General features: G+C 55.8%; 2 protein-coding genes across 2 annotated transcripts in view; one reads left to right on the top strand and one right to left on the bottom strand.

The window, feature by feature from the left end:
* The window catches only part of STX1B (syntaxin 1B), a 22514-nt gene extending 15314 nt beyond the window's left edge, over positions 1-7200 (top strand). The window contains exons 7-10 of the mRNA XM_008062041.2: positions 2046-2133; positions 3037-3174; positions 3275-3385; positions 3655-7200. Coding sequence (XP_008060232.1) covers positions 2046-2133; positions 3037-3174; positions 3275-3385; positions 3655-3735 — 418 coding nt within the window. The 3' untranslated portion in view covers positions 3736-7200. The remainder of the gene's footprint in view (positions 1-2045; positions 2134-3036; positions 3175-3274; positions 3386-3654) is intronic.
* A 117-nt stretch (positions 7201-7317) lies between these two features.
* HSD3B7 (hydroxy-delta-5-steroid dehydrogenase, 3 beta- and steroid delta-isomerase 7) overlaps positions 7318-10861 on the bottom strand; it is a 4716-nt gene continuing 1172 nt past the window's right edge. Inside the window, exons 2-6 of the mRNA XM_021714434.1 lie at positions 10485-10640; positions 10137-10245; positions 9967-10066; positions 9671-9833; positions 7318-8354 (exon numbers count right to left, since the gene is read on the bottom strand). Of these exons, the coding sequence (XP_021570109.1) occupies positions 7939-8354; positions 9671-9833; positions 9967-10066; positions 10137-10245; positions 10485-10640 (944 nt within the window). The 3' untranslated portion in view covers positions 7318-7938. The remainder of the gene's footprint in view (positions 8355-9670; positions 9834-9966; positions 10067-10136; positions 10246-10484; positions 10641-10861) is intronic.

The following is a 10861-nucleotide window of genomic DNA, read 5'->3' as shown; positions in this document are numbered from 1 at the left end:
AGGAAGGAAGGAAGGAAGGAAGGAAGGAAGGAAGGAAGGAAGGAAGGAAGGGGCAAAGAGTGGTTGCCAGCCATTGTTCTAAGCACTTTACACATTAAATTTACCCACTAATTCCATTAATCCTCATCACGCCCCTACAAGTGAACCCCATCTCACAGATGAGGAAAATTGGTCCAAAAAGATGAAATCATTTGCCTATGGTCTCAGAGCTAGGGACAGGACCGGGATTTGAATCCTCACTCTAGTTTCAGAGTCCAAACTCTTCAGTACTGAGACACACTGCATACTCCCCTGCTGAAGCAGGTCATTTCACCATAGGACTAATTTGCCTACATTTTGAAGATTTTTTTTTTTTAGTTGGAGTCTCCCCCCAGGTTGGAGTGCAGTGACACGCTCACAGCCACCCCAGCGTTGACGTGCTGGGTTCAGGTGGTCCTTCTGTCTCAGCCTTCCAAGCAGTCAGAACTACAGTCGTGCGCCACCACACCCAGCTAATTTTTTGATTTATTGTAGAGATGAGGTCTCACCATGTTGCCCAGGCTGGTCTCGAACCTCTAGACAGGCAATCCTCTTGCCTCTGTCTCCCAAAGTGCTGGGATTACAGGTTGAGCCACCGAGCCCTGCCTGAAGATTTTTTGTTTTTATTTTGTTTTTATTTTTTATTTATTTATTTTTATTTTTTGAGTTGGAGTCTCACTCTGTCGCCCAGACTGGAGTGCAGTGGCCGCTCCCGGCCACCGCAGTCTCCACCTGCTGGGCTCCGGCAATCCTTCTGCCTCAGCCTTCCAAGTAGCCGGAATTACAGGCATGCGCTACCACACCCGGCTGATTTTTTGATTTATTGTAGAGATGAGGTCTCCCCCGGCTGATTTTTTGATTTATTGTAGAGATGAGGTCTTGCTGCCCAAGTGGGTCTTGAACCCGCGGGCTCAGGCAATCCACTCACCTCAGCCTCCCAAGGCGCGGGATTACAGGCTGAGCCACTGAGCCCGGCTGATTTTTTGTTTTTAAAAACAAGTTTTCGTGTCCCTTAAGTTGTACGCACTGCCCTGTCCCTGTCCTTCTATATGGGAATGGAAGAGCTCTCCCGGAACCATAATTCTTTCTTTCGCTGGACTTTTCCCCCAGCCTGCCCAGTCCTGTCTGTTTCTTTTCTTTTCTTTTTTTTGAGTTGGAGTCTCTCACTCTGTCGCCTAGACTGGAGTGCAGTGGCACACTCATGGCCACCGCAGCCTTGACCTGCTGGGCTCAGGTGATCCTTCCACATCAACTTTCCAAGTAGCTAGAACTACAGCCATGTGTCACCATGCCCGGCTAGTTTTTTGATTTATTGTAGAGACGAGGTCTCGCCAAGTTGCCCAGGCTGGTCTTGAACCCCTGGACTCAGGCAATCCTCTCACCTTGGCCTCCCAAAGTGCTGAGATTACAGGCATGAGCCACCGCGCCTGGCCTGTTTCTGCTTCTTTTGGCAAAATGGCTCTGGTTAAAGGTTCTAGGCCAGGTTTAAAGTATGCACTGCACTGTGGTGTCTGGCAATTTTCAGCAAATTGTTATTTGGATAATTGATCTTCATTGAGTTAGCTCTCTGAGTAAATTAATAGTGGGTCAGTTAACTGGAACCTCCTCCCTCCCCCCAGCTGCAACAGCTCTCTCCAGGACACCTGTCTGGTTGAGGATGTAGAGGAGCCTGGTGGGCGATTCCGAGGGGCGCGGTTCCATAATCAGGAGCTGACCCTGCTAATTGGCACACTTTCATGACAATGCAGGGTGGTTGGGACCTCGTCTGAAGGTTGTGCAAGCTGCAGGTGGGCCCTCAGGTGGTAGTTGTGGGTGATTAACACAGGAGTCAGGGAAGACTTCCCGGGGGGGAGGTGTCATTGAGCTACACCTCCAGAGACAACGAGCTTTTGGACCTGAGGAGATGAGAAGGTCACTCTAGGCAAAGTGAACAGGCTGAACAAAGGGAGAGTGGACACTAGCCAGGCAGCCATTGGATGATTTGGGGTCTTTTTTTTTTTTTTTTTGAGTCAGAATCTCACTCTGTCATCCAGGCTGGAATGCAGTGGCACGATCACAGCTCAATGCAGCCTCAGCCTGCTAGGCTCAGGTGATCCTTCTGCCTCAGCCTTTCAAGTAGCTGAAACTACAGGCATGCACCACCACACCCATCTAATGTTTTGATTTATTGTAGAGAGGAGGTCTTGCCAAGTTGCCCAGGCTGGTCTTGAACCCCTGGGCTCAGTCAGTCCTCTTGCCTCAGCCTCCCAAAGTCCTGGAAGCACAGACATGAGCCACCGCACCCAGCTGATTTGGCTCTTATAGGATGAGGTCAGAGTGGGATCCTGTACCTTCACTGCTAAAGTGTGTAACCTAGGGTAGTGGGGAGCCCTGGCAAGCCTTAGAGCAGAGGAGTGGCTTGATGTGGTCTGGACAGTGAGTGGTTTGGAATAAGAATGGCCTGGCTCAGGCCAGATGTTTGTGGGGAGGAGGTATCTGACTGTGGGTTGGCATCTGTTGGGCCGCCATGCATTTCTTTATTATTGACCCCCACCTCATCTCATGCAGGCTCCAGGTGCCTTGTGGGCACCCTGCCTTCTCATCTGACCTCCTCCTCTGCTAGCTACTGTCACACCTGCTGTGCCCTCTTCCATCACCCTGTCTGCCTTTGACCACCTCTCTGCCCTGGGCTTCCCTGGTGTGTGTGATGGAGGAGGCCCTTGGGCAAGGGGGTGGACTCTGGATCGGTTTTATTTCTTGTAATTTAACACATTCTCTTGAGTGCTGACTGCGTGCCAGGTACTGTTCTAATTACTGCTACATGTTAACCCACTCAGTTTTCACAACAGCCCTATGAGGTGGGCGCTGTCATGGCCCATGTTTTCTAGGTGGGGAAACTGAGGCCAAGAGAGGCTCGATAATCTGCGTAAAGTTACAGCTAGTAAATGGCACCCAGATTTGAACCCAGACACTCGGGCTGCAGACTCGAAGTTCTCGTGGGAGTGAAGGGTGATCACAATTCTCGCCCCGTCGTCCTAGATCAAAATGGACTCGCAGATGACAAAGCAGGCGCTGAACGAGATCGAGACGAGGCACAACGAGATCATCAAGCTGGAAACCAGCATCCGCGAGCTGCACGACATGTTTGTGGACATGGCCATGCTCGTGGAAAGCCAGGTACTGACCCTGCCACACCATCCCAGGAGGCCCCCTGGGCTCAGAGTTTCCTCTGCAAACTCCGGCCCTATTCCCCCGTGCACATCTTCTCTGTCTGCAGGGCGAGATGATTGACCGCATCGAGTACAACGTGGAACATTCCGTGGACTATGTGGAGCGAGCTGTGTCCGATACCAAGAAAGCTGTGAGATATCAGAGCAAGGCTCGGAGGGTGAGCCAGGGCAGGTGGCCTGGTGGGGCAGGTGGGCTGGCAGCCTTGTGGGAGGCTGGGCGAAAGCCAGGGCTGAGGCGAGTGATGAAATTGGGTGAGAGGCCTTATCTCTGGCTCTGACCTCTTCCTGTTTCTGTTTTCTCTCCCCTCTTTTCCCTCACACCCACCCCACTCTCTTTCTCCCATCTGTCTGTCGGCTTGTCTCTCTCTCCCTCTCCCTTTCTCTCCATCACTGTGTTTCTCTGTCTCTCTCCTCCTTCTGCCTGCAGAAGAAAATCATGATCATCATTTGCTGTGTGGTGCTGGGGGTGGTCTTGGCGTCATCCATTGGGGGGACGCTGGGCTTGTAGGCCCCCCCATCCTTCTCTCTCCCAGACCCCTCCCCCACCACATCGGGAGCAATACCCCCACCACCCCTTTCACTCCATCCCCTGCTCCAGGCTCATCCCCGAAACAGACCCAGGCAGCCCTACCCTTCCCTTCCCCCCCACGGCAGACCCTGGAGTCCCTGGACCTCACCCTGCCATGGACCACCCGCCCCCTGCCCCGCACGTAGATAGCAGCAGGCGTGATTACACATGCACACCAACATGCATGCCGCCGGCACATGCTCGAGACGTGTGGACACCCCAGCGTGTGTGTACATGTGTAGATGTGTGTAGAAACACCAAATCACCTTTCTTGCTCCCTACCCTGGGTGCGTGTGTGGTCTGAGCTTCCCCCTCTTCACCTGGGTTGTCGTGTAGACTGTGGCTGAGTATAACACAGCAGTCCATCATGCCCCGCTCTGTCTTCTGTGAATAGGTGTGTATGCGTATGTGTGTGTAACCACAGATCTGTGGACACAAAATTTGTGTACATGGAATTTTGTGTTTGAGTGTTTGAACCTAATGCAACAGCAGCTTCTCTACTGATGCCCCTCCCCTGTGTCTGCTACAAATTGGGCGGGTTGTGTGTGTGTGCAGATGCTCACACTCCCATTCTCGGAGGATCCAGGTAGGCCCAGATACACACAAGCCATGGCAGACCCTCCATGAGATATAGAACAAACCCTCCTGGATTGTTACTCCAGGGGTTGCTGTGTGTCCTGGGGAAGGTGTGTGTGTGTGTGTGTGTGTGTGTGTGTGTGTGTGTGTGTGTGTGTGTGTGTTGCACATGTGTGTGTGAGGGAGAGCCTGTAGTGAGTGGGAGCAAAACGTGCAAATGACCTAGCTCAGCCTGGTGTCCATGTACCTCCTCCACAGCAGGTGATGTGCGCGATGTGTGTGTGTGTCTCCAGGATGTGCCTAAAGTGTTGACAGGTCTTCTCAGAGCCCTCCACACTGTGGATAGGATTCCTGTTTTGGTTGGTCATAGCAATTTGTATTCCTGTGCTCCCTAGAACACAGCTGTGTGACTGTGTGTGTGTGTGTGCACGCGTACGCACATGTGTATGTCTAGGGACTTTCACCATAGTGTATTTCTGCCCCCTGTGTATTACATGCACGTGTTTATCTTTGAGGACACGTGCCCCATCCAGGTTTGTTTATCCAGATTCCTTTGCCCTCCCTACTCTCCCCGAGCTACTGACCAGTAACTGGTGTGGCCGCACACGCTGCTACATCCACATTGTGCAACCGAAGCTTCCACCCTCAGAGCCCCTGCGCACGTGCCCAGATCCTTATCTTAATGTCTTTGCCCAAGGATGGCCCTGAGCCCACGAAAGCTGGTCCACCTCCGTGTGCTCACACTTGCCACAGCTGAGCAAGTCCCATGTAGGAAGCCATACCCAGGCATGCACACATATCTGTGCATGCTGACATGGCGTGGTGCCTCTGCAGGCCCCAGCCATTTACACAGAATGCCTCCTGGAAGGGCTGTTTGTGGAGATGTTACTGATGTGGCAGGATGTCAAGGGCTGTCCCAGGCAGATGGAAAATCAGAGCATGACCCCTGCCTCACACACTTACCTCGGACCTGGGAAAGGTCGATGTGTGTCTCCGCTGGCCCATCGGATGCTCTGGGTCTGCCTCAGGGAACTCAGGTTTGGGGAACTGTTTATTTCAGACGGACCGGAGTGGTCAGTGTGGCAGGGGCCACTCAGGGTGGGCCATCCCCCTGACACCCACCCTGAGACCCATCCCCTAGACACCTCTCCTTTCGAAACATTGGCAGTGGTGGCTCCTGATGCCAGGGTATGAGGTTGAGGGTGGGACACGGGCCAGGGTTTCTGACGGTGAGGGAGGGGCTAGCACCTCCCTTGTATAGTCAGCATAGGCAGTTTGAAGGTTTGTGGGTATGATGGCAGGTAGGAGGTGCAGGGGAGAAAGGACAATGTTAGAAGCCCTTACTCTGTGGCTCAGAAACATGTAGGTTGAACACAAGTACATGAATGACCCTGGGGCAGTGCATACACGTGCACAGGGTGAAGGACTCGGCGTGTGTGAAGACCCCAGGGTCCCACGTCATGTGGCATGCGTGTGTGTGTGTGTATGTGTATGTGTGTGAATGAGGCCATACAGGTGTGTGTGTATGTGTGTGTGTGTGTGTGTGTATGTGTGTGAATGAGGCCATGCGGATGTGACCTCCCGGAACACAATACCCCTTCCAACCCCACCCCAGCTCAGCCAGCCAACTCTCCCCTGCCTGGCTGTTTGGGCTCTGCCCACTCTGGTCTATGTGCATGTCAGTGTGGCCACATGTATGTGACCCCCAGGTCGGCTGTCCTGAGGAGGGGAATCTGCCTGTCATTCCCAGAATGCCCTTCTGCAGGACAGGAAGTCTGTCCCGGAGTCTGGCCGGAACTCTCCCACGTCCATCCCAGGTTGCTTTGGAGATACCAGAGCAGGCCCCAGGACCCAGCCCCCTTCTTCCTTCCTGCTGCCCAGACAGGAGCGCCCTTCAACCCAGGTGTTTCTGGAAGCCCCACAGCCTTGCTGCAGGAGAAGGGTGAAGCCATGGCTGGAATGTGGCTCCTGCCTCGAGGGTCGTTGGGCCCACGGCTGCCCATCTCTGGGCCTCAGGTGGACCAGGGGATCCCTGAGGGTCTGCTGTGCCCCAGCTTTCTCCAAGTCCCACACATCATGGGATGTGTCTGCTTGTTGACTGCTGCCTCTGTGTGTGTCCTGGAGTATTGTCTGGGGGCTGGTGTCTTTTGCATGTTCTCGGACAAACATGTTCTGCTCACCCTCCATGCACCTACAACCCTCAAGCCCATGTGTGCCCCATGGGTGGTCCCGGGCCTGGCCAGGGCTCAGTGCTTCCCCTCCCCCTTTCTCCCTATCCCTGCCTCTCACGAAGCACACTGCGTGTCCATCCCATGTGCCCGTGGGTCGATACACACTCTCGCCACGCCTTGAGCGTGTACACATGTGTTCTATGCATTCACCCTGCCTCCCCAGCCCGCCCCGCAGAGGACAAGATGGGTGGCCCCCGGCTCCCTTCTCCCCCACCCAACCCCTGCCCGCTGTGCAGCCGTGTGCGTTGGCGTGTGTTTCTGTGTCGCTGGCGTGTCACGTGATGTAGCCGTGTTTGCTGACATGAGCCCCTGCCCCCTTCTCTGTTTCTCCGTTGGTTTCTAGAGCTCTTTCCCTCCCCTCCCCAGAGGGGACAGGACTCCTGGGGCCTGGCTGGGGGCCCAGAGCCAGGCCACCCTCTCCTGTTAGCCCTCAGAGTTCCATTTCTCTCTATTGGTGACCAAGTTGCAAATGGATAAAACACAGGAAAATTCTGCCCCCCCCAGCCCTGCATGTCCTGTCCCCAGAGCCCCCCACCCCCACCCCGGGCCGGGTCGGGCCCCGTGGGACGGGAGAAATAGCAACCAATCCAACAGCGGGCGTGCTGTGTGCTCACTTCCTTCTGTCCCCACATGGGACGGGCGCCGTGGGGAGGGGGAGACGTGTGGGGTGAGGGGCAGATGGGACAGCAGGACAGACAGCTAGGTGGACACAGGCTTAGATAAGGATTTTATTCCAGGGCTTGGCCAGGCACAACGTTCCTGGGGCATCCTCAGACAGCTAACGATATTGCAGGAGCTTGCCATTCTGTATTGCAGAATTTGGGTGGAGAGGCAAGAGGAAGTGAAAGTGCACTGATTTCCTCAGCTCCCCCGAGGGGAATTCACAGGTAGATGTCCAAAAATCATGGGACCAAAGAGGATCAAGGCAGTGGGAGGAGCCAGAGGAGCCTCTTCACTCTGAACCTGGGCCTGCAGACCGTGCCGGACGTCAGAAGACCAGCGTGAGGCCTCTGGCACCTCCACCCGCTTCCTGCTCAAAAAGCCCGAAGTAGGGTGGGGAGGGAGGGCATCGGGATTCGCCCCTCACCAGCCAGCCATCAGGCCTGGGGTGAGAGTGAAGATGCTCTGGTCCTCAGACTCAGCCCTAGGACCCAGAGGTGTCAGGACACAGAGTCAAGGCATGTGGATTTAAAATGTGGAGGGCTCTGGGACCGCCAGCCTGCCACCGGAGCCCTGCCTCCAGCTCTTGGACGCAGCCACCCCTCCCAGTCCAGGGTTGAGGGCTTGGGACCCGGATGGAGGTTCCGTGATGGGCCTCCAGGCCCTGGCCCTGCCATCACCGGGCTGAGCCCTCCGAGGCCTGCACCCAGAGAATGGTACGGGTCCGGCTGTCCTCCCACGAGAACAGGGGTTCGTAGCCGAAATGGCGCTGAGCCTTGTCGGTGCTGACGGTGAAGGTGGTGTTAGCCACAGCCAGCGTGTAGGGATTCAGCAGGGGTGCGTAGACCAGCAGCGGCCGCAGCAGCCATTGCAGCAGGGCATTGAGGGTGGCCAGGAGTACCAGCAGCCAGTAGGGCAACAGCGGGCGGGCGCCCACCAGCCGCAGTCCGCAGGGGCCCAGGAACTCCATGTTGAAGTCCTCGTAGCTCTTGTAGGGTGATCTGTCATAGCAGAAGTACACCTGGCCGCCCATGAGTGCTGCACGCTGCTCTAGTTCCCGGGCCACCAGCACGTGCATCCAGGCCACGTTACCTGCGATGGGGGAAGGGAGGTGGAGGCACCTCTGAGTGCCCTTGCGATGTGTAGATGCTGCTCTCCCAAGCCAGCCCAGGCACAAGCTGCCTTCTTGGGCCCATGTAGATGCTACCGCATAGCAATCCTTTTTTTTGGAATAGGAGTCTCTGTTAACCAGGCTGGAGAGCCATGGCACACTCAAGGGATCCTTCTGCCTCAGCCTTCTAAGTAGCTGGAACTACAGGCATGCACCACCACACCCGGCTAATTTTTTTTGAGTTGGAGTCTCACTCAGTCGCCCAGACTGGAGTGCAGTGGCCGCTCCCAGCCACCGCAGCCTCGCCTGCTGGGCTCCGGCCATCCTTCCGCCTCAGCCTTCTGAGTAGCCAGAATTACAGGCATGTGCTACCATGCCCGGCTGATTTTTTTTGATTTATTGTAGAGATGAGGTCTCGCTGCCCAGGCGGGTCTCGAACCCGCGGGCTCAGGCAATCCACCCACCTCAGCCTCCCAACGGCACAGGATTACAGGCTGAGCCACCGAGCCCGGCTCCCGGCTAATTTTTAAAAAATTTATTGTAGAGATGAGTTCTTGCCGAGTTGCCCAAGCTGGCCTCGAAGCCCTGAACTCAGGCAACCCTCTCGCCTCAGCCTCCCAGAGTGCTGGGATTACAGGCTTGAGCCGCCACACCCAGCCATGATGGCCTATTAAGGCTGCTTTTCCCTAGCCCTTGCTCTTCGGGGACAGCCTGTATAGATGCTACTCCTTTTAGTCCTGTGTAGATGCTGCCTCTCCTGTAGCTGTAATTTTCTCCATAGCCTATCACACGCTTTCTATGTTGGCCTTCCTTTTTTCTTTTTTTTGTTTTTTTGAATTGGAGTCTCACTCTGTCACCCAGACTGGAGTGCAGTGGCACACTCCCAGCCACCGCAGCCTCGACCTGCTGGGGCTCCGGCGATCCTTCCGCCTCAGCCTTCCGAGTAGCCAGAACTACACCCGGCTAATTTTTGATTTATTGTAGTGATGAGGTCTTGCCAAGTTGCCCAGGCGGGTTTTGAGCCTGAGGGCTCAGGCAATCCACTCGCCTCAGCCTCCCAAGGTGCGGGATTACAGGCTGAGCCACCGAGCCCGGCTGGCCTTCCTTTTTTCATGGGTACTATTTCGGCCTGTGTAGACAATGCCCGCATAATCAAAGTCTACCTTGGCCCATGTGTAGACCATCTTTTTCTAGCCAGAGTTCACATTATCCCTTCCAGAGCCAGTGAGTCCCACCCACTCCCAGAACAGGTTCCTCGCCCTGTTCTTAGCCTCCCCCTGCCTAGCCCGATCCTCACCCACATAGACCCTGCCGTGCTCCACGGAGGCTGGAATGGCTCGGAAGAGCCGACCTCCCAGGCGCAGGCCCTGGCGGTAGAAGTCTCTCATGATCTGGTGGCCTTCACCGTAGATGCCCGTGGGACGCAGGGCACATGTCACCAGGGGCAGCCCCCCACGGACCTGGTAGCAAAAGGCAGGCACTGCTAAGACCTAGGACCCAGCGGCTCGCCCTCTGCCCTGGACCTCTCAGACCAGAGACAAGGGGAGGTGACCGGGGCAGGATTCTTGTCTCTGTGCCTCATTTCAAGCTCACCTTCTTTCCATTGGCCTCGAGGACCAGTCGCTCAGCCAGGGCCTTGCTGCAGGGATAAGGGTGCTTGTGGACGGCTTCATACGGGGTGTCCTCATTCCCCCTAGTGGGAGGAGAGGAAAGGCTCAGTGCTGAGGGGAAATGGACTCAATACCAGAGGGACCTCAGCTCACCTGTAGAAGGGGTGGCCTTTGGTGTTAGGCCCTACAACTTCCATGCTGCTCGTGTAGACTAGGAGCCGTGTTCCAGCCTGCACGCAAGCCTCGATCACATTCTGCGTGCCTGAAAGGGGAGGAGGATACATCCAAGCTGAGGCTTCCCCTCTGCATCTGCTCCCTCCCTTCCCATCCCAGGTCCAGGAAAAACCACAACAGGTCAGGGGAGGGTGGAATCAGGCCCGTCAACAGCACAGCTGTCACAGGAGAATCACAGGTCAAGGCCAAAGGGGGTGGGGAACAAACAGATGAGATCAGGCCTGGGAGTGTTACACGCGTCATGAGAACGGGTGGGGAGCATCTCACCCTGCACGTTGACCTCATAGATGGTCTTGGGACTGGCCCTTCCAAACACGTCCACCAGCCCAGCCGTGTGGATGACCACATGGGCTCCAGTTACAGCTGCTGCTACCTCGTGGGCCTGGGTCACATCCCCCTGGATGGCAGTCACTTGCACAGGGCCTGGTGGGGATGGAGGTCGGAGACGATGTCAGAGCCTTAGGCGAGCAGCCTTGGGCGAGCAGCTGGGTTCTGCCCGTGTTCTTGGAAGCCACATTCCCAGTGTGACTCACTCGTCCCATCCACGTGGACCGGAGAGCATAAACAGGCATCATCTTTTCCAACGCAGGGTGGGGATCCTGACTTGGGAGAGCCCACACTGTCCCCCGTGGCCTCCCCCCCCG

Source organism: Carlito syrichta, unplaced genomic scaffold (genome assembly GCF_000164805.1).
Source record: "Carlito syrichta isolate Samal-C Ts95f unplaced genomic scaffold, Tarsius_syrichta-2.0.1 Scaffold305649, whole genome shotgun sequence".
Taxonomy (NCBI): Eukaryota; Metazoa; Chordata; class Mammalia; order Primates; family Tarsiidae; genus Carlito; species Carlito syrichta.
Note: the sequence above shows the minus strand (reverse complement) of the source record. Positions and strands in the feature narration are given on the sequence as shown.